At 36.2% G+C, this 24,501-nt stretch overlaps 1 protein-coding gene across 34 annotated transcripts in view; it reads left to right on the forward strand.

Annotated features, from left to right (window-relative positions):
* Positions 1-24,501, forward strand: part of ANK2 (ankyrin 2) — a 696,383-nt gene that overhangs the window by 201,019 nt on the left and 470,863 nt on the right. For 30 of the 34 annotated variants that reach the window (XM_043438138.1, XM_043438146.1, XM_043438127.1 and 27 more), the window contains exon 2: positions 7,237-7,297. The exons of the other annotated variants lie outside the window; for them this stretch is intronic. In XM_043438138.1, coding sequence (XP_043294073.1) covers positions 7,277-7,297 — 21 coding nt within the window. In that variant the 5' untranslated portion in view covers positions 7,237-7,276. The remainder of the gene's footprint in view (positions 1-7,236; positions 7,298-24,501) is intronic. 34 annotated transcript variants of the gene reach the window in all.

Below are 24,501 nucleotides of genomic sequence, written 5' to 3' on the forward strand. Positions count from 1 at the left end.
CTCTCCCCTGAAAGAAGAGAAATCAGAGTGTGATATATTTCACTGCAGGAATTTATTCACAGTCAGAGGCCAAGAGAATCTAGTTGAACTGTATATCTGGAAGAGGCTGAGAAAGTGCATTTTAAACTCAGCTAAGCACAAGATACGGCCTCATTAAGCGAGGAGAGTTACAGGCTCACAGTGAAGGGGAAGGCACGTAAATTGCTTTTGATTTTCTTGGAGAAGAATAAACACGTATGCAAAGGCCCAGACACTGGTTTTCGGTTTCAAAAGGAAATAAGGCGTGTTCTTGGCAGTGGAGCTCAGACTACTCAAAGACTTGACAGAACAGCCCAAGCTAGATGCAAGGACGTCAGGCCCTGTGTTGGTGGCAGTCTTGAAATTGGGACGAAAATGAAAAGTAGTTGAGTGCAGCCAGTTCTAAGTGTCAGATGGAACGCTTCACTCAGCGTGTCGTGTACCACATTGGTTTTTCTGTTGTGTGAAATGTTGAGTCAGGTCCTTGTGAGTACATTCATGAGCATTAAGAGCTGGAAAGCAAGCCAACCCACAATTACTATTCTATGATGTTATTGGCTGTTTGTCTTGAACTTTAATTGGACAAGGTTTCTGTGAACTTGTTTTCTTCTCTTGACACCTGGAGACGATGTTTTTCTTCTTTCAATTTGATTGGCCTTTTCCATGGAAACATCTCATGAATGCTTCAATGTTGTACTTTCTAAATTGGGGCCAAGGCACAGAGAGGATTGTTCACCACAGACAAAGTGGACTAGGGAAGACTTTTTCTAAAGAGCATTATGCAAGCTGTGTGATCTCTATGGTTACGTACATGATTCTAAAGCAATTTGAAGTGATGGTTCTGGTTTAAGTGTCTCAATAACTCTGTATGATTTTGTCAGCTCCTAAAATGATTGTTTGAATGCAGACACTGCATCTGTTGAAACTTTAATCTTTTAATCTAGACATTATTATGAATTATGATGTCACTCAGTCGTGTCTGACTCTTTCTGACCCAGGGACTATACAGTCAATGGAATTCTCCAGGCCAGAATACTGGAGTGGGTAGCCTTTCCCTTCTCCAAGGGATCTTCCCAGCCCAGGAAATGAACTCAGGTCTCCCTCATTGCAGGTGGATTCTTTACCAGCTGAGCCACAAGGGATGCCCTAGTCTAGAAGTCGGGTAGATGAAATAAATAGGGCAAGGAAGAGAAGTGGTGGGCATTTGATACTGTATGTATCAGAGAAGGTGCTTATTGGGAGTTTTAAAGAGCCTCCTGGGAAAGTGAAGAGTGACACTGCCTTGGCTTCATAATGTTCTAGAATAGCTTGTAAGTAGGAAGGTTTGCTAAAATACATTATTGGGCCCATTTCCCAAATTTCTAATTCAGAAGACCTAGGGTGGGACCCAAGATTGTGCATCTCAGTTCCTAGGTGATGCTGACATACTGCTGGTCAGAGATCACTGAAGTAAGGTAATGATTCTTGCCTTATTCTCTCAAACTTTCATATGCGGAAAGAGTACATGCAGAGGTTGTAAAAAGTTGTTAAGTCTTAAAAAAATTATACTGGAGTGAGACTGAAGGCTCTGTGCTTTTAAACAAAGCCTGTGGTGATTCTGTTCAGTGATTCTGTAATTGGTCCAGGGACACCAGTCTATGGGCTCCGTGCCGTTGGAACATCACTAACCCTTTAGTACTTGGGTCCTTCATATGTTCCTAACTGTTTATAGCTCAACTGTCAGTTAAAGACTGTTAGAGTTGTAATATGCCTTGAAGAATCAGAGGCAATAAAATGAGAACACTACAATATTTGTTTTACAATATTTTTAATGGTTTATTGATACAATAGGTCAAATCACTTTTGATAAAAATATGATATATTGTGATATAATGTGATGAGAATTTAGCAAAACCTGATATAACTAGACTTTGGCAGGAAAAAGTTGCCTAATCTCCTGATATCAAGTAAAATATAAATAAATTTTTTAAAGGAGTCAGCAAAATATAACAAAAGACTTTGCAGATGGGCAGCTCCTGACTTCAGCATTCAGAGCCTAGGCATATTATTTAACCTTCTCTCATCTGTGAAAGGGATTTAATAATTCCTATCTTACATGTTGGGCTTCCCTGGTGGTTCAATGGTAAAGAATCCTCTTGCCAATGCAGGAGACGCAGGTTCAATCCTTGCATCAGGAAGATCTTCTGGAGAAGAAAATGGCAAGTCACTCTAGTATTCTTGCCTGGGAAATCTCATGGACAGAGAAGCCTGGCAAGCTACAGTCCATGGGGTTGCCAAAGAATCGGACACAACTGAACTACTAAGCAACAATCTTACATGTTACAAAGAATAAATAGATGATACATAGAGAGACATATTGTAGATAATTAATAAATGGTAGTTATAAGGGACGGAGAAGGCAATGGCAACCCACTCCAGTACTCTTGCCTGGAAAATCCCGTGGACGGAAGAGCCTGGTAGGCTACAGTCCATGGGGTCACTAAGAGTTGGACGCGACTGAGAGACTTCACTTTCACTTTCCACTTTCATGCATTGGAGAAGGAAATGGCAACCCACTCCAGTATTCTTGGCTGGAGAATCCCAGGGACAGGAGCCTGATGAGCTGTCATCTGTGGGGTCGCACAGAGTTGGACACGACTGAAGTGACTTAGCAGCAGCAGCAGCAGTTACAAGGGAAGAGGAAATGACAGGACACAGGCATTTCTCATTTCAGTTCTTCTCACTGCAGTTTAGCTGTGAGACAGGAGATGCCTGTTCAACTTAACATTCTTTGGCCAACAATTTCAGTCAATGCTTTTGTGTGAATTTTAGATTGACTCTGCAAGTAAACATCATCCCTCAAGTTTCTTTCATGTAAGAATTATAAATGTAAAAACTTGAAAATATAAAACTAAGAAAATTTTAAACTAATTTTGGATATTATATAATAGAAAGCATGTCTTTCTTTGATTAAATAGACATATGGTTGATGCATATTTTCTGGAATGCTAGGAAAATGTTTAAATAAATGAAGTGAGTTTGTATATATTAATATTGGCATGGCTAAGGACCATGAGGCAAAAAGCAATGTTAGATAATATAATATAATATTTACAAAAGTAGCTATATGTGTGCATATAAAGGGATTCTGGGAGTAGTGTGTCTCCTGTTAAGCCTGGTTATTCCAAGAACAATTTTCTCTTTACTTTCATATGCTTTGTGCATAGAATGTTCTTCTTTGTACATTTTATGTTTCCTTTTTTGTTTTTTTAATGAGAAGGGATAGGAAGCATTCAGCCAGGGTTCTTTTTTTATTTTTATTTTTTAAGATCGCACCTGTGGCATGCAGGATCTTAGTTCCCTGACCGTGGATCGAACCTGTGTCCCTGGCAGTGGAAGTGTGGAGGGGACTTAACCATTGGACTGCCATGGAAGTTCCTCAGCCAGGATCTTGAAGAGATTTTAATGAAGAGATAGTTTAAGAAGAACTGAGTCAGGTTAAGGGAACCATCAATGGGTGGTGAGGTATTGTGGGGGCAACCACCATCACCCTCAGGTTAGACCTGAAAGACTAAAGTGTGGAAACTGTGTTACTTGAATATAGAAGAGGGACTCTCTGATGGAATCTGTTGGTGCTAGAAAAATGCAACTCTTGCCTGGATGTCAAAGCTGGGAGGGAACATGAAGAATACATATGTTCATATCACGCTGATTCCACTTTGGGATCTGTTGTTGCTGGAGCATCGTGCTGAGCAAACACAAATGGAAGTCAGCTTGTAGGAGAGCTTGTGTGACACAGTGTGGGGTCAACCTCCTAGAATGAGAGAAGGGTAGAGAAAAAAGTGAACAGATGGGAGCTCAGGGGTGCCTAGAAAATAACCAGTGCAAGCAGTTATTTATTTTGTAATAAATTTTTAAAAAATGAATAATCTTGGGATAAAATATGGAGACAGGAAAAGGAGATAAATTTTTCTAAGTATGTAAAGAGGAATAGCAAGGAATTTGGTTTCTTTGTAGGATGAGTAAAGGGAATTAATGATAATGTTGGAAAAGGTATTTTGAGTCAGATAGATGATAAGTGGTTTTAATGACAGTTTCAGCATTATGGACATTATTCAGTGGATTTTAAAATTAATTAGAAAAGGTGCCTTCTTTTTTTTTTTTTTAATTTTTTTATTAGTTGGAGGCTAATTACTTCACAACATTTCAGTGGGTTTTGTCATACATTGATATGAATCAGCCATAGATTTACACTTATTCCCCATCCCGATCCCCCCTCCCACCTCCCTCTCCACCCGATTCCTCTGGGTCTTCCCAGTGCACCAGGCCGGAGCACTTGTCTCATGCATCCCACCTGGGCTGGTGATCTGTTTCACCATAGATAGTATACATGCTGTTCTTTTGAAACATCCCACCCTCACCTTCTCCCACAGAGTTCAAAAGTCTGTTCTGTATTTCTGTGTCTCTTTTTCTGTTTTGGATATAGGGTTATCGTTACCATCTTTCTAAATTCCATATATATGTGTTAGTATGCTGTAATGTTCTTTATCTTTCTGGCTTACTTCACTCTGTATAAGGGGCTCCAGTTTCATCCATCTCATTAGGACTGGTTCAAATGAGTTCTTCTTGATCATTTCAATTAAAAAGAAATCTGTAGACTATTATGGAAGCCCAGATATTAGTAGGAAAAAGTAATGAAAACAGAAGATAGGACAGAGAGCATTGTCAGAGTAGAGAGAACGCTGACTAGGGATCAATGTTAGCTGATTTATTCTGTGGATCTGTGTTGACTGTTACCATGAACTTGTTCGGTATAGAGTCTGACCTCATTCCTCATGGAAAGAGGTATTTCACATGGCTATTGTGAAATTAAATGATTAAACATATATAAAATGCTTGGGATTGGGTATAGATATGGTGGTCTTCTGTTATTGGATGATGATACCCGCCAGTTTTTGAGTGTAAAATTTATGCCAGGCGCATCCTATCTCCTGTGTCTAAGCCCCCAACTAACCTCATTTCAGGAGAACCAGGCTCAGAGTTAAGCCATTTGCAAAGGGCCTATTGTTAGCAAGTGGCCAAGTCAGACCTTGAGACCAGACCAATAAGATCCCAAAGCCAGGCTCTTCCTATTTAATCACAGTTCCCACGCTTTGGCCTTTTCTCCCGTAAGGCACACATGCACTTACGTAGCTTTCTGAAAAAAGCCAAACCACGTAATTGTGTAGTAAGTTTTATCTGAAAATCTAATCGGCAGAACTGTTTAGGTTGGTGCTTATAGGCTCCTAATGAAAAGGTATGAAATATTTGAATACTGTGTGGGAGGCAGTGTAGTTTGTAACTGGAAGGACACGCTAAAATCAAAGCCTGCTTTGGAGACGCATCTCCAAAGTCATGTTAATTGCTGTCACTGTCATGAACTCGATTGACCCAAATACCTTTGTCTAATTATATTAGCTTCTCTAATGGGAATATTCAGGAAGAACTTGTGAATTTTTCTTATGGTTTTAAAAGCTGTAATGTAATTAGAGAAATGTTAAAAACTTTGAGGAGCCAACAAACTTTCTAAAGAGAATAAACACAAAATAAAAGTGTATGAGTTAATAGTAGTGATGTCTATCAAGGAGAAAATGTAATGAGAAAGAAGTTACTTTTGAAAATTGCAAGAAAAAGTATTAAGTACTTCAGAAAGAGCTTAGCAAAGGGTGTGCCTGGACTATGCAAAGAATACTGAAACTCTTTTGGGAGATGAAAAGGGAGATTTGAATAAGGGATGGATCACATGGCAAATAATTGTTAGGATGTCAGTTCTTATCAAGTCTATTTATAGACTGAATGCAGTCCTAATAAACCTAGTTGGAACTTAAGGACTTAAACTCTCAACAAATTGGTACTACGCTTCAGTTGGAAAAGACATAGGCCTGAATATAAAAGTATATTTTGACATAATAATGGAGAAGGATATATCCTACCTGATGTAGGGATGCATAAATCAGCAAAAGTTAGGACCAAAGTGAAAAGAGATTAAAAAATGTGTATACACACATACTTAAATGATAATTTATAGAAATTTGACAATAATTTTTCATTAAGAAGATAAAGACCATTGAAACAGCACTGCAGTGCACACACTTGCAGATGTTAAAATGACATGTGTGAACAGTAGATAGAAACATGGAGTGTAAATCATAGGTAAAAAATGAATACAATATTTTGTAATTATAGTGTATTATATGTTCTCAATTTAAAGAAGAACATATTCATGCCTGTTTAAATGAATGCCTATTCATATTTGTAGGTCTAACACATATATATGGAATTTAGAAAGATGGTAATGATAACCCTATATGCAGAACAGAAAAAGAGACGCAGATGTACAGAACAGACCTTTGGACTCTGTGGAAGAAGGCGAGGGTGGGATGTTTTGAGAGAACAGCATCGAAACATGTATATTGTCTATGGTCAAAGAGATCACGAGCCCAGGTTGGATGCATGAAACAAGTGCTTGGGCCTGGTGCACTGGGAAGACCCAGGGGGATCGGGTAGAGAGGGAGGTGGGAGGGGGGATCGGGATGGGGAACACATGTAAATCCATGGCTGATTCATGTCAATGTATGACAAAACCCACTACAATATTGTAAAGTAATTAGCCTCCAACTAATAAAAATAAATGAAAAAAAAATAAAAGAGGAAGAACATGAATAAGTAAACCTGTTGACTTCATATAGTGGAATAAGAATGATTTTTATTGTTCCTAAGTCTTATTGTTTTTATAATGTTTAATAAAAAAAGTTTTAATGTAGATTATGTAAACTTTCATATAGACTATGACTAAAGCATCAGCTGAAGCATATTGGCTAAATAATGTTTGTCATACTAAATGTGAACCAACAAAAAATAATTTGGAAGTGTGAACACAGAATTTAATTTTGGTCTCAATTATCTTGACCATCTCAAATCTACTAATGTTGCTTAAAGTTCTTTATAATAATTAGATAAACATTTTCATAATTTTTAAAGTTTGTTTTGCTTACTTTTCTGAGCTCTTGAAAGATTTACATGTTTTTGGCTGCTCTTTCATATTTCTAATAGAGTGGCAATTTTCTTATTAACAAGTTTATCAATGCCTACTACAAAACTTTTTTTTTTTTTAAACTTATTTTATTAGAAATGTGAAAGCTGTTCCTGAAGATATATTGAAATGATTTCAAACTTATGTTTTCTTTTTTGTTCTTCTAGGTAAGTAACTGAACAGGGACATGAAGAACTGACATTTCAAATGACAACCATGTTGCAAAAGGTACTTTTGGTATTTTTAATATTACTGTAGAAGGAATACTATAAAAAGACACAGAAGTTGAAATGTATAAGTTCTACTTTGGTAAACATTTTTTTTTGTGTGTGTAAATAGATTTAAAGTTCTTCCCAGGTAACACAGTGGTAAAGAATCCGCCTGCCAATTCAGGAGACCCAGGTTTGACCCCTGAGTCAGGAAGATCCCTTGGAGTAGGAAATGGCAACCACCTCCACTATTCGTGCCTGGAAAATTCTATGGACAGAGGAAGCTAGGCATGGTGTTGCAAAGAGTAGGACACAACTAAGCATGGGTGCCAATGCAAAACAGATTTAAAGATGTTACACTTTTAATAATTTAAACATTTTAATTATGAGAAATGCAATAAGATAGGGCTTTTCTTTCTGAGTCTAGCAAATTATTGTCACTATTTAGGATTGGAAAGATAAGTAAATCAATCACTTTATCTATATTCATTGGTAGAATGAGGGAGATGATGGAAAGAAATTAGATACAACGGACAAAGTGAATACATTGGGATTTGTGCATCAAAATTGTCTGTTTTTCTCCAAAGGCTTATGGTTTGTTTTCTGTGATCAAAAAATTATCTTCAGAATTGCTTATAAAATTGATTGCTCTAAGTTTGTTAGTAGGCAATTTGATTTTGGATAATTCAAATAGATTGCGTCAGTGTGGAGAATTTTCCAGTTTCTGTTTACATGAAAAAAATTTTTTAATAAAATAGAGGAAAGGAAATGATGCACTTAAATAATAGAATATAAAAGTTTTAAATATCTGTCATATGCATGATTTGGGGAAATCCAATTCCTTTTTGAAGTTTAGAAGACTCTCTTTATTTTCAAGAAGGAATCTAAAATATTATAGAAACCATGATGTCTGGTTACAAGGGAAACAATTGCATTATGAACTATTAGATGAGCTGTGTGACTCCATCAGTGTTGGCGATTATGCAAAGACCTGTGACATTTAGATGCAATGAAGCATGTATTGTCCCTTTATACTAAATTAAAAATTCATTCCAGTGAATAGAAGATATATGAGAATACTAAAAGAGGAGAAATCAGCTTAATGTCTGTATAAAACCACAATTTAAAAAACTTTTTAGTTCTGCTGAGGGACCTTACAAAACCCAGGGCAAGTGCTCTGAAGAGGCTTAATTTGAAGCTAAGTTTAAAAAAAGTTAGGGAAATAGCTTTACATCAAAAAATTTATACTTTTTCAATGATGATCGTTTAATTAGCAAGAATTTTCTCTACTTTGTGGCTATTTTTTGAATGTCAAATGAGAACTAGGCAACTTTATTAATACTTATAATGAGAGAGCCCTAATTAGCTTGGGCTATTTTTAGACAAGGCAGCTATTACCCTGTCTTATTATATTAATATATTATGATACAATTTGCTTCACTTGAAATACCAGTGATATTTCCAAGCATAAATGCTAAACTGGCAGTTGGATAGATAGATGAGTCTTAGAGAGCAGAGATCTATGGTAGATTTTGGAAACCACTGTCTCACAGTTGGTAACTAAGACTGTGGGAATAAATGAGACCCATTTAGTAGAGATTATAGTATGATGAAGAACAGAGGACCAGTTCCAATACTTGAAGAAAAGGAGAGAATGGTGAGACAGGTCAAGGAAGATGAAGATTTCAATAAACCCACTCGATTTTTCCACATAAACGTCCTTAGTGACTTTGGCTAGGGAAATTTTTGTGGAATGGTGGGGGCATATGCCATATTGGAGTGGTCTCAAGAATAAATGTGAGGTAAGGAGACAAAGTTGGCACAAAGATAGTTCTTACGAAAATTTTGTCTGTGAATAAAAGTAAGGAGAATCCAGTAGCTGGAATGGGATGGTGGGATGATAGAGTTTCAAACATGTTTCAGTGTTAATGGGAACAGTGAAGAGAAGGGGATGGATTGAAGGTGAGAGAAGGAAGGAAGGGGTGGAGTCGCAGGGCAGGGAGGAGGATTACCCGTGACTGAGGGGAGGACTCCACCTCACATAACTAAGGCAATGACAGTAGAATATGCACAGACACAGATGAGCTGATAGACTTGGTGCAGGAAGTTTAGGGGCGTGTCAACAAAGATTTCTGTTTTCTCAATGAAGAGGGTGTGGCCAGAGTAGTTAATAGGGATTTGAGGAAAGAAGAAAAGTTTGAAGTAGTGTTTGTGGAGAAAGGGAGAGGGAAAAATTGCATTAGGTTGGTATCAATGACTGGAAATTTGTAGTATAATCAAATTCCCTAAATTTTATCAGTGGACTAAAGTTTCCAATCTGATTACAATTCTCAACTGACCACTGTAGATCATGACAAGCCTTAGGTGGTAGGAAGATTTATTTCAAGCTAGTGTATAATGACCTCCTCCCAAAGAATTAAAACAGAGCCATATTTGAAGACATTGATCTAAGCGTGGTGTTTTCCCTTAGCTTGCATGAACATGTGTGTGTTTATAAGTGAACTGTATGTTGAGTATTTCTTTCTAAAAATCAGAAATCTGAGATACTCAGCTTGGAGAAAAGGGATAAAAGAAGTTATTGAGTATTCTTAGGTGCTCATTTTTGGTGTGTGTCTCCTCATGATGGTGTTTTTATGGCAAAATTTAAGAGCACTTTTTGACCAGATGATTTTTTTTTAACCCAAAACTTTTGTCTTGTGTGCCATGACTGGAGAGAGCCTGCTGTCTGAAGCTCCTCAGGCATGTTCTTCCTGCTCTGGCGTGAGTCCTTGGCACGGCAGAGTTAGACTGTGGGAGTACTAAGCAGGCCCAGAGATGAAAGACTTGTTTGTTGACTTTGAATTGTGAGTATGTTAATATGTCCATTTAATGAGAGAACTCTAAATTTCTATTTCCCATTTTGGTTCTTTTGAGTGTTTACTTGAGAGTGTAGAGCTTTTTATAAAACTGAGAAGAGCTCTAGTTGAGGAACTGTCAAATGTTGTTTTAGCTGCAAAACCACACTGAAAAATAAAATCTGAGTAAATAAAGATAAAAAGAGAAGTATTCTGGTTCCAGTAGGCATGCGGGACCTGAACCCAATTGCTCTGGTCACCTCTTTCTCCTCCTTCTTCATCCACTTTTGTGTAAATCCCCTGAGACATCACTATTGACCATTGTTTGAAAAGTTATAATTGTTTGAAGTGGAACATTGTTTGAAAATTACAATTCTAGGTGGTCCACAGCCATACTGAATTTCACTAAAATATAAAGTTCTTAAGATAAACTGTGACTTTAAGATAATTTCTCTCTCTCCAATAGGCAGGTTAGTGTTTACTTTGACTTTATTACTTTGTTAGTGCATAATTATATTGGTAATTTTAGTGATAATAGATACTGATTTTGGCCAAAGAAACTCCATAAAAACCATTGCTACATATGTGCAAATCTGGAGTTTGAAAAGCCAGGCACTTAGTTTAATTTAAGTTTGTACATGGGGACCCTTTTACTAAGTTCAGGAGTAGTCATCAAAAGATGGACAGGGAGGATTTAACTGCCTTGATCTTGAGCAGCCATGAAAGTATGTGGTATAAGTTGCAAAGATGTTGTTCTGTTAGGATGTGACTTTGTCTAGGGCTGACAGTATTCATAGAAATAGAATGGGGTGTTTTAAAGAAAACAATAACCTTTAGGGAACTAGAGCATGGATAAGATAGATACAGGGAATGGTCAAAAGAAAGCTAAATTAGAGTATGTAGAACTTGCTAATGGAGTTATAAAGTCAAACTAATATACGACAGTGTTGAACATATGATTTGTGCCACATACAATTTCAAATTGTGTACTTCAGTTATTTCTCATAGTACCTGAATGAGGTAAATATTATAACTTGATTTTGTATTTGATGAGTCTCCCAGAGGTTAAGCAATTTGTCCAACTCACACACTAAATGACCAGCAAGTGTAGTGGAGTCAAAATTGAGATCCAGATCATTTTCTTTCACCACCAAATGGCCTATTGAAGTCAGTCTCAACAGCCAGCTGGGATTAGAAGTAACTGAAGTGAAAACAGTGTCCTCAACTTTTGAGACATAGCAAGAAGACGGCTTGTCCTCCACACCAGAGTGCTTCTCAGGAAGTTAGGTATCTCCACTAGCTCACCAAGAAAAAAGTGACTCTGACAGTCCAATGAGGATTTTTACCCTTAGAATCTACTGTCTTTCTCATTGCCTCCAGACAGTCCTTCCTCTAAAAACTGTGGTGACTAGAGGACTGTCTCTTCATGGCTCAGATCACTTGGGGCTTTATGCCACCAACAGCTTTCAATAGTGAGGTCAGATGGGAAGAACTCTGAGTGGCTCAGGACTCCCCATGTGTCCCTGACTTGAGATTCTGCCCATTGATGGTGAGAGCTTTGTCTTTTTATTCCAGGATTCCTTTCCTGGGGAAGGAAAAAGAGCTCAGCTCTGGGTTGTGCCCTGACATCTTCTATTCAGGTGTTGATCCCTGAATCACACACTGAGATCTGTATCTCCTAGTATGTGAAATCTTGTTCTGGCTATACAGAAGCAAGTAGCAAAAGGAAGTAACAATTGAAAAGTTAACTATGATATCATGTGAGCCAGATATAAAATTTACAACCTTGAGTTTTCAAAAGGCTTTTCAAGACTTGTTTAAAATGTGTAGGGTTACTGGGAGAAAGTAGCAAAGGTTTATAAACTTCTCAGATGTTAGGGGATAGAATTCTCTGCATTAATATGATTATTGATAATGTGTGTTTTTGTTTGCCTGTGATGCCAAATATTTTATACTTAAGTGGTTCCAACTTCTTATCTTTTGTATAAATCAAATGTAATATTTGAGACTTTGCTACAGTGCTGGAATGTTGACCCTTTGCTCTGATCAGTAACTATGATATAATTTGCTTTAATTTAGAAAACTCAAACTCTTAAGCTCTATATCTTCTGGAATACTTCTTTCTTGGAGAATGTATGTAATTAGGAGTAATGATAGAATTAGATTTGTTCATATTAATCCCTAAAGTGTTACTAAGCATCAAATCAATGTGGCAGCTTCCTAGATGCTCTCTGTCCCCCTGGCTAAATTTAATAGATATATAATCTTTGTATTACTGGAATTGTGTTTTACATACAGTTCTTACGACTGAAGAATGTCCTTTTGTTTTGTCCTGTTTCCTATTTTATTTTGGTTTTGGTTAAATCTATTCACAATTGGCATAAAACCCCTTTTTCTGTCTTCACTATGAAAAAGGGAGAATATGAAAACTCAGTAAACGAAAGTATTACTGATTTTTCTGAAAGTAAAAAAGAGACTTTGGTGGGAGCGAGAATGGGTTCACTCCATGACAAGATTTTTGGAAACTAATCAGTCCCTAAGTCTGTGGTTAGTTTACACAGACCGTGGAGAGCAGATTGATATCTGGTATAATGAACAAAGCTCTAATGAGCTAATTGATTATTTTTTTCCTAGCCAAATTTGCCCCCCCCCAATTCCTTCGTTTAACTTGTATAAATTATTCTAGCTATGCTAATAATTCTTTATTACAGTTACTATATTGGTCACATAATCAGGGGCACAACAGTAAAATTTGTGTTATTTTTTTTATCAACCATATTCTCTAGTGTTTAAAATTTTGCAAACAAGGGAACAATAGAATAAGCATGTTTGTCTTGGATAAGTTGGAGAACTTTTTTTAAAAATCACAACCTGATATGAATCGCAGTGATCTACAGTGTCTGAGTCCACATGCTTAAGGGCAAAGTATATGAGGGAAGCAGGACCTTACCCTTCGGTGGACTAAAGCTGGAAATACTGATCTCACAGAAAAGATCATGCCCTTCTCAGCATGCATCTGGCCCTTTTCATTTTGCTTTCATCAGCTGGAGCTGTTCAGTGGTGCAAAGAAAACACTGTAAAATGCTTACAGCTTTTAGAAGTGCTTCTGAACTCTTCAAATGATGGTAAGAGTTGCAAATCTTATAGGAAGAGCCTATCATAGAAAAGCTTTATTCAGCTCCACAGGGAATGGTGAGAGCTGCTCTAAAGTGAAATACTTATAAGAAGGGGACACTGAAGTGTGCTTTGTTGAAAAGCTTATAGGGAACAAATGTGTGTTTCATTGCACGTCTAAACCTAGTGTCTGTAAAGGGTGTCTGTGGCCGCCAGCAGAGGGAGAGTGAAATTTTGCAGATGGATAAAAGAACTTTCAACAGCCTAGCTTAGTTCTTTGGCAAAAATCCAGTGCACTGGGAATTCTCCAGCAAAATGGGTTGAACTTGGCAGATCTGCAAATGTGCATTTTTCTACTCAGAATAATCAGGCAAACATAAACTTCCAGAGCAACTAATTATCTTTTGTCTTTTTTACCTTAGAAAGAGGGTAATATTTGGAAGACAATTAACCGCTAAGAGGTTTTAGAAGCAACATTTGAAAAATGTTAAAAGAAAAATCTATATTTAACCTTTATCAAAATATTTTTAATACTCATTTGTGCTCTTTAAATAGTTTATCATAATTAACAGAAGCCCAAGCCATATGGTTTCTAATTTGAAGACATTTATTTACTCTTTGCCGTTTTACCCCAAAATTCTATTTCATTATCATTTTTTTTCTTGCTGTTTATTGCTTTAGTTTCATTGTTATAAAACCAATGCCATCATTTCTCTAAGTACGTATCTGTATGAAACAAATCCTGTTTACGTGACAGAAAAACAAGTTATGAAAGAGTTGTTGTTGTTTAGTCACTTAGTCGTGTCCGACTCTTTGTGACCCCATGGACTGCACACCGGGCTGCCCTGTCCATCACCATCTCCCGGAGTTTGTTCAAACTCATGTCCATTGAATCGGTGATGGCATCCAACCATCTCACCCTCTGTCATCCCCTTCTCCTCCTGCCTTCTATCTGTCCCAGCATCAGGGTCTTTTCCAGTGAGTCGGTTTTTTGCATCAGGTGGCCATAATATTGGAGCTTCAGCTTTAGCATCAGGCCTTCCAATGAAAATTCTCATTATAAAAGAGTAGAAATGAGTTTACTACAAAGAATATTTTCTAGAAAATGTTGGCATAATGAAAATGTGTTACATATGTATATATAAATATTAACATACAGAATATACTTTATAGTATATGTGTTTGTGTGAAAATATATGGGTTGGGTGATGACATGGTCTTTCAGAACAAATTATTATAGCAATTTAAAGTAATTTGATACAAATGTTTTAAGTTCAATATACATATTTTAAGTGTTTTTTTTTTAATTATACAGAGTTAAATCGTACAAAACAGTAGAGAGGACTGACTTATTTGAAATGTAAATCCTTGATTTTCACCTTTTGTAGAATTTTTAGTTACAGTTGGGGTATTACAAAATATTTAATGTGGTTAAATTATAGGCATATTAAAAGAGAACATACCTTTTTAAGAATGGATGGTGGATGAAGAGTTTTTAAAATAAAATGAATAAATTTATGTATTCTGAGGTGAAAAGATGGCCAAAGTAAAAAAAGTGAAAAATGAGAGAAAAGAAAGGTTTGTAATGCTATGCTTGAATCTATTGCTGTTCCTGGCCACAGTAAATATTCGAAGGACACCAAACTGTTAATGGTGGCTGCCTTTGGTAAATAAGACTCTGTCAGTGGACACGGAAATGTTTATAAATAGATTCTGTATTGTTTGGATCTTTTTTCAATGAGTGTTTATTAATACATATGTATTCAAGTATTCACACACCTATATATATATATGTGTGTATATATATATATATATATATATTTAAGGAAATATGTATATATTTTAAGAGGAATAACAAAGTAGAAAGACTACTAGTCCTGACTTTGTTATTGAGTGTGTGACCATTAAAAAAGTAAATAGATTTGCTTGTCTTGCTCTTACGATTATTATTATTATTTCCTCTTAATATTTTATGTTTATTAAGAGAATCATGGATAAGGAAGAGAAGATTAACTTTTTTGTTGTTAAATAAGGTCACTGACAGGTAGAAAATATAGCAGTTCTATTGAGATAATTAGGCTAAGAACTTTGCAATAAGTGTAGAGTTATGATGGTGTCAAGAGAGTAGCACTAAAATAAAATTGTTTCTATTTGTAAATGTTACTCTGAAAGTAATGAAACTGGGGAGTCACAAAAACGTCATGTGATAGAGAAGATTATATGTGATAGAGTGACAGAATTCATCATTAGCCATTGCTAGTGAGTGGGAAAATAATTAGCATTTAGCTTTTTTCCTTCATAACATATGTAGAGTTTTGGTTTGGGTCCATCAGTTTCACTTACTATAAATCTGCATTAAAATTCCATATGGTCTGATAATGAAAACAGCTAGGAAAACATATTAGGGAAAAAATGTACTGGAGTGAAGAGTATTCATTGAAGTCTCAAAGGTTTCTTCCAGATCTATACTTTTCTGATATAATAAGTCAATAAAGGGTTGGAACAAGATGCACTACATAGGCCCAGGTTACCTATGTAACAGTAAAAGAACTAATACTAGCTTGTAGTCAGAATACTTTACATAGTTGTTCGCATCTATTGTTGCTAGTTCATACCATTGTTACTATCCATATTATCTGATATCACTTGAATAGTGCCATTTAAATGTTGCCTGAATAACAAATATTTATATAATATAAAATATCTGTATAAAATAATCAGTCATCAGCGCTTTAGCATCTTTTTGCAGTATAATTTTATAGCAAAATGAAGCTCATTGTAAAATCTTTTGACCAGTATAATTCCTTTCCTTTTGAATAGGTAAAGTTATTATCATTCCCACTTTCTGAGCAAGGTAATTAAGATACTGAGAGAATAAGAAATTTGCTGAATATAATAATTCTCAATAAAAGTTTTTTAAAATGAATATGATCTCTGCCATTCTAAAAACAAACCAGGTAAAAAGGAGGGAAAGGAGAGATGGAGGGAATGAGAGAATGAGGGAGACTTCCCAGTGTATCATATGAGTACTTTGTCAAGTCCAGATCTGCCCCTTTCAAATGGAATATTTTAATGCTGAAAATTGATCTTAGTTTGTGCTTTTCAATTATTTTCCTAAAACATTGTTTTTTGATCAGGATTAATTTGAATAATACCTTTGGAAAAGTGCATATTCTTGAATTTTCCCAGTTAGATTTTTGAATCTGTAATTAATTCCAACACCTTGAATTCTCTAAATGTTTCAGAACTCTCATACCCTTTATTCTCCTCATCTGTGTTGTCCTCATCTGTAAACTTGCTGGACTGGTACAGATGTAGCTATTTTTATTTAGTAACTTGAAAGCTCTGCTTGGAAACTCTAGAGAAGTTGTAGTGTTTGGAGTTTGGAAAGAGATCCAAGTCTTATAAACACGGTACAGTTTGCTATGAAATTTAGATGTAATAACATCTTCAAGATATGCTTTCTGTATTTATGTTTTCTTATATTAGGGAACTTTTCACAGATACTATTCTGTGTTCTTTTCAATGGAAATGTTTTATTGCGGTAATAGCTGACATCTTTAGTACTTACTTGCTGCTGAGGACCTCAGGCACATCTTACTTTGAGGAAGATGCTTAGACTCATTTTGTGGAAGTGGAAACCAAGGCTTAGCGTGGCTGCATAGCTTGTTTGGATAGCATCAGTTGTGGCATAGCTAGGCTTCAGATCCACATCTGTCTCGAACATAAACATAATAATGAAACATCCATTTGTGTAACGCTGACTACATCCAGTCGTTGATAGAATTAACGTAGGATAAAGTGTGAAGTGATGGCATGTGGTTTCTAACATGAACCACAATCTGATTACACACCTGCTTACTGTTTTTTCTGTAACCTGAGGGGGGAAAGACCCCAGCATATGTGTGTTCAGAGTGAGAGGCAGTGGCACCTGTTGTTTCCTAAAAGTTAGAGCTTATAATGTTCTTACAGAGCAGTCCAACCCCTGTTATCTTTAACATTCAAATCCCTAACTCACCATTGAAATGATGGTCTAGGAAGAACATAATGTTTCTTCTGTTGGAGGCGAGATCTGTTGAGGATACATGAAGGCACATGTGAATTTGAAGATGTGAATCCTATTTTTGGAAAGCTTAATGCAATACCGTATTAATGTAAATGGTAATTATTGGGGCTTCTGAGGCTGATTCTCCATGACTGCTAGTTTCTTCTGAATAGTTAAGTAAATTACATCTAGACTAAAGGGTGTGGCTAAATTTAATGTCTTTTCCCAAGATAATAAGTCGATGACTTTTAGTGAATTGAATTGAGCTACAAAAATTAGATTTTGATTTCTTCTCTAGTTATTATTGCTCTTTCTATTTCCTGGTTTGTTTTCTAGAGAAAGCTCTTTCAGAGCAGGAGTCTTGTCCATTTTCTTAACCTCAGGATTCTCAGTGCCTTGGAGCTCATGATGGAGCTTGGTAATCATATTGGGATAAACAAACAGCAAATGGCAAACTAGATTTAAAGAAATCTTTGCCAAGAACAGATTTGACAGGAAAATTAGACTCCAGACAGATTTTTCTTAAAAGAATAAGTTAAAATTGTCAAAGCAGAATATAGGATGGGGTTTATCTTGAATAATACTTCTGAGTTTTAAAAACTGATAACAATATAGTATAAATTATTTTTCAGTTTGTGTTAGGTTTTGGTCTTGCATTTGCTTTCATGATGTAGGCTTTGCAGTTTTGCCTCTGGGCACATGACTTTGCTTAGTGTAGTTACTAAGTGAACTTAGTATAACAATGTAACGTTTGCCTGGGTATGTCCTTAGTCTCTCGGTTGTGTCTGACTCTTTGCCACCCCATGGACTGTAGCCTGTCAGGCTTCTCTGTCCATGTGGATTCTCCAGGCAAGCATACTGGAGTGGGTTGCCATGCCCTCCTCCAGGGGATCTTCCCAACTGAGGGATTGAACCCAGGTCTCCTGCATTGCAGGTGGATTCTTTACTGTCTGAGCCTCCAGGGAAGCCAAACATTTGCCTATTAGCACAGAATTTTGTACCCAGACCATCACAATTAGATATGGAAATTTTTTTCCTTTCATGTGTACTTTTTAGTGTTTTTAATTAATATTTAACTTCTGCATTGAGAAAAACTGATGTATGACTTTCATTAAGGTAAAAAAGTTGTTCAACTATCCAATAAATATATTTATTTTAGAGATCAAATGACACTTTTGGTTTGCGGATTCTAAATGGTACAGTTCCTGAGTTAATAAACCAAACACATGAATCTGTGGAATTTTTGTGTTCTAATGTGATTTGATGAGGAAATGGGCTAATATTAAGATCTAATAGTTTATGGACATAGGTAATAAAAATCTGCCTTTGATTTTGTTATTGAAGTTTAATGCACTAAATGTACTATTGCATATTTACCACTGAGCAGGACTCTGAACCTCAGTAATGGAAAATTTGAAAAGTGGGGTCATTTATTGAAATCATCTTTGATGCACATTATAATTCTATTCAAAACTATAGTTATGAAGCAGAGGAAATTGATCTATAAAAACTTGATGACTAACCAATGCATAAATTAAAATTTGTACCTGTAATCTATTAAGTATACAAGTATTTCAATGAAATATTAGTCTGTGTATATTTTATGGGAATTTGGATAGTAATGAGTAAAAGCATCAACTTCCTGCTAAGACTGTGCTCTCTGTGTGGGCTTACAGTGCAGAGAACTGTAACGGTCAAGGTCGTGTCACTTTCATATCTCCCTTTCCTAGCACCTGGTCTGACACATTAAAAAGGTAAAAAACTAAAATCTCAATATGCATTTGTCAGATAAGTGAATAAACGAGTATGTGTGAGAATATCTTCCACCATTATAATAGCATCAGGATTTCCATTCAGCGTATTTTAATGAATAATTCAATGATCAAATTACATATTTCCTTATTATATATTGATATAAAGTAATATTATAGCACTTTAGTGGGATTAAGATGACTTAAACAGGGCTCTGCTTTTAAGGAACTTACAATCACAAAGGAAATATACAGGAACAACTTAAATTCCAATTTCATAAATGCTGTGGGAGCAGAGAAGAGATGGATATTTCAGAGGGAAGGAAAAGCGTTTGCAAAGGCACAGGAGTATGAAGAAAACGCCAGTTCCAGAAGAGCAAATGATTCAGAGTAGCGAGTCCTTGGGGCCTGTGCACGAGGTAAGCTAGCGCCGAGAGCCCAGGGGTCAGACCAGTGCTCGCAGCTGCCATCTTTCTGCCCCAGCACCAGACACCACGGAACCCAGGACTCCTGAGTCTCATCACTGACAGCGCTCTTGGATATAAACTCACTTCCTGTAACATTTGACATTCAGGTCCGTTCTGTGAGCTTTTGATGCTCCCGACTTCTCATGTTATTTCTCATTCTCCTATTCTAGATGTTGCTTCATGACTGTAGATATAATGCGTCCTATGCCCCACCACCAGCGCTGCCGTGAGTGGCACTCCTGCTGTTGGTACTAACTGTAGGAGGTCAAATTACAATAAAGATGGGCTTAGATCACAGGGGACCTGTTTTCCATGTTGAGGGTCTGGTGAGAAAGAGGTAACATTAGCAATAAACGTCAGCTGTTTGGTTGTTATGATGCTTTATAAGATGGCATAGATCTCAGTAAATCCATCATGGTTTTGTATTGAATCCTTACTTTGTAGGATCAGGAGCTAACTTTGTTAGTACATCAAGAATAAATCTCTTAGGGGTGAATTTCATGTTAACTGAACTCACAGAATGTGATATCTAAAACGGGATTCCACTATATTGTTACAGCTTTGGAATAGTGCCAACATGAGTTTGATATTCTAACTTTATAAGCAAATGAAATTATATGGGTGTCAAATATTTACAGAAGATTTTTACATAAGGATGAGACTGGAGGAAGAGGAAGATACTTAGATAATTTAATTGTTGGGGCATTAGCCTAGTATCCCAAGACACCATCTGCATAAAAGGGTCGTATGGCTAGCAGGATAGGAGGGCAGGTGACCTGGGGCCCACACATCACTTCTCTTGCTTGGACGGGCACTGTCCACGTGTTTATTCTTTGACTCTGCTTTACCTGTGAGGCCAGTGTTGCCTAGACCCTCCTCTGGCCAGAGCATTCTCCTGATTAGCAGTGTATTCAGGTGATAAATAGGTTTTATTTCATGGGCCATCTCCGACTGATTGGAAGTTGCTACCTGGAGCTGTCTTGAGAAGGACTTGGAAACTCAGACAAGCTTAGAGGACTAGAGTGCCTGAAAGATTGTGATTGAAGAATGCTCTGGGCTCCAGGAGGGGAGGGTAGAGATAATTCGCTATATTTTCTTTCTCTGCATGAATAATTCATATTTTGTACTAGTACCTGAAAGAGCATAAGCAGAAAAGTGACCTCATCAGATTTTCCTTTAAGGAGGAGCCAAGATAACCGAGTTGCCTCCCCAGTTTTGATGTACCCAGTATCACTGAGGGTAAGCTACTTGGGAATAGCTGAGGGAAATCGCAGAAACATCTAACCTTGGAGACTGGTTTTCTATAGTTGCCTTCATCATGATGGCATTTGTTGTCCAAGTGAATACTATTTTTCCTGTATGAAGAATAAGGAAAACCATATCAAAAAGTATTGGCTTTGTTGAGCAAAGCTGAGGGCCTTTTTATAATCAGCACTCCTCAGTTTAGTGGAAAATTCTTGCTTAATTCTGAGTAATGGTTAACTGAGAGACAAGTCCATCATACTTTATGGCCTAAATCTACTGGTGCCCTTTAATTTGAACACTACTATTATTCAGAGCGTTCCACTAAGTGCTTTTAATGCTCTCTCCCGACTCCCATGTCCACATCCGAGGATTTATAGTTTTGTTTGTTGCTTTATTTTATTAGTAAGTGGAGTCAGTTTGATAAAGCACTACTTAATTGATAAAGAGGGTTGTTTTCATCAGTTTTGCTGTGAGTAGAATTAGGCAGTCCCTGACTATAGCATGACTTGAGTGCACATCTCACTAACAAGGTTGAGACTCTTTCTTGAGCAGCTTTTTTTTTTTCCCCAGACATGGACTTTTTAATGACTGGAATCTCATTTGTCTGTTAAAGAGTATTTTTTAAATGTTGTATATGAGGCACCTGACTTAGGGATATAATTTATTATAAGACATGGTTGTTTTTGCAAGTAATTACGAACTAGTAGACTTGGGCCTTTTATGATCCAGAACTGTTTTTTTTTTTTTTTTAGTTGATGAGCCAGACATAATTGATGCTTTTTTTTCCCAAAATATTTTTATTTATTTTTGGCTGCACTGGGTCTTTGTTGCTGCGTGGGCTTTTCTCTGGTTGCAGCGAGCAGGGGCTCCTCTTGTGGCACACAGGCTTTCCATTGCTGTGGCTTTTGTTGCATTGCATGGGTTGTAGGGCACATGGACTTCACAGGCTCAATAGTTGGGGTACACAGGCCTAGTTGCTTCATAGCATGTGGGATCTTCCTGGTTCAGGGATCAAACCCATGTCTCCTGCATTGGCAGGCAAATTCTTTACCACTGAGCCACCAGGGAAGCCCTAATTGATGTTTTTTATGTGCTAGACACATAGAAGATACTAGAAGATATATTAGCATCTTCCATTCATCTGCCGATGGATATTTGGGTTGTTTCCATGTATTCTTGTATTGTATTCATGTATTCTTGTATTCCATGTATTCTTGGCTATTATAAATAGTGCAGCTCTGACAGTAGGGGTACATGTATCTTTCCAAATTACAGTTTTGTCTGGGATATGCATGGAAGTGGGATTGCTGGATCATATGGCAACTCTATTTTTAGTTTTTTGGGGAACCTCCATACTGTTTTCCATAGTTGCTACACCAACGTATATTCTTACCTGTAGTGTCGGAGGGTTCCCTTTTCTTCTCACCTTCTTCAGTATTTATTATTTGTAGACTTTGTAATGATGGCCATTCTGATTAGTGTGAGGTGATACCTCATTGCAGTTTTTATTTTAATTAAATTAAAAAAAATTTTATTTTATTTTTAACTCTAAACTTCTTATTTTGTATTGGGGTATAGCTGATTAACAGTGTTGTGGTAGTTTCAGGTGAACCGTGAAGGGACTCAGACATGCATATACATGTATCCATTCTCCCCCAAACCCTGCTTCCATCCAGGCTAGCACATAACGTTGAGCAGAGTTCCATCTGCTATACAATAGGTATTTGTTGTTTATTCATTTTTAGTATAGCAGTGTGTACATGACCTGATTTGCATTTCCCTAATAATTATTGATGTTGAGCATTTTTTCATGTGAGAAGCATCTTTTGTAACTTTAGTCAGATTTCATTTCTTTATCACAGATGTTTTTCTTTATAGGTATTAACTATGCTTTTAAAAAAATGATATTTTAAATAGAAACTTAACATGAGAAGTCATTGTCATTAATGTTGATTGAAATCCAACTTTTCAGGTGAGGAAATAAAACAATTAGTTTATTTCATGAAAGCCAATAGAGGATAATTAATGTAACTAATTTGGATATATATTACATTATTTTTAAATTTCCTAAATCCTAAGAATGTGAGATGCATAGAGCTTTTGATAGTCTCTTTATTTTTCCTAAGACAAATGGAATGAGTGCATTGTTTTTGCTAAGTACTAAGCAGAAAACTCATAAGCCAGCATTTTGCTCATACTTTCTGTAATAGGAAATAACCTTTTATTTGCTTTAGTCATATTAAGTGTCTTGCTAATGCTTGAAAATGTAAGTGCAGCCAAACTAAAGTTCTAGTTGGGGAATGAGAAAAGTGAATTTTAATTGCATTAAAATGTCTGCCATCAATGAAAATTGAACATCTTCATGAAAAAATTATTTTGTCTAGAAAACAATAAATATAGTTTTAATTAATGAATCTGTCAATCTGCTTATAGTATTTTTTCATGCAGATATTAATAAAGTTTATTATATTTTAGAGTAGAATAATAATAATATTATAGGATTTTAGGTCTCCTAGAAATGACCCTTATAGATCATTCAGTCCAGTCATCTTATTTTAAGTGCAATAGAAGTGAAGGTTCTCCACTGGCTAGTTAGTGGCAATGCAAGGTTTAGAAGTCACATCTCCTGTCTCTAATCTCAGGCTGTTGTTTCTCACTCAGTGCTACCTCTGAATATGGTATAGGATATCAATTAAACCTTTTATATGACACAAAATCAGTCTGCATTTCTAATGTTGAGGAGACTCAACTCACTATTCTTTCCTCGAGTATTTGTAAAATACATTATGTGTTGGCAACAACTCCTGAGATGGTGTCAGGTGAGAGACATGATCGCATGACATTTGAGTCAGAAATGTCAGTGTATATATACACCTTCCCACACTCAAACAAAACGTGTTCCCTATGGAAAAGCAGTTAGCTAAGAAATGATAAATGTTTCGAAGATATTACACACATATCAGAGGATATAGAATGTAGCACTAAAGAAACATGATTTGTTTTTTTATTAAGAGCTATGCTTTTAAAATCTGAACAAAATAAAGCAATCTCAATGAGTTTTTATTACAGGCATACATTATTTTCAGTTATGAACAGTAATTTCAGATTGAATATTTTATATTCTCTTGGAACTTTGAAAGATTTACCACATTGGTTATAAATAATGTGCAGACTGGCACAGAGAAGCCATTTATTGCTTACCTTCTTCATAGATACAGTGTCTATAGACTTTGATAATGCCATCAAAGGTGGTCTGTTCTTTTTTATTTAATTGAATTGTCATGTTTACTTTGCAGATTTGCTTTAATTCTGGCTATTCCTTATTGCACACATACATACTTAAGGTTAAAGAATTTTCCTTCCACCTTCTCTCGCTTTCTGTTCAGTGTTGATTTAAATGCCAAATATAAAATTGTTAAATTTTACTTTTAACATCCACCTTAAATCAAAACTTTGGCTTGGATAGCTCAGGGATTTCTGGTTAAGAAATATTCAGGCAATCTTACTTATTTAAATACATCATGTTATCAGAGTGTTTTTAATGGTAATTAGCCCGAATGAATAATTCTAAGTATTTCCTTTTTATGAGAAAATTTTCTGCTTTAGGTTTCTTTTTTTTTTTTTTTTATAGTCAGTATTAAATGCTCTGATTCAGAGTTAAGTAAGGTGCCTTGAGAAATATGAGATACCATTTCTCTCTAATTTTTATTAGATTTTTAAGAGTGACTTTAAATACAATTCCACATTTTTACATTTCTATTTGTTCC

This window comes from Cervus canadensis, chromosome 19, assembly GCF_019320065.1.
Source record: "Cervus canadensis isolate Bull #8, Minnesota chromosome 19, ASM1932006v1, whole genome shotgun sequence".
Classification (NCBI taxonomy): domain Eukaryota; kingdom Metazoa; phylum Chordata; class Mammalia; order Artiodactyla; family Cervidae; genus Cervus; species Cervus canadensis.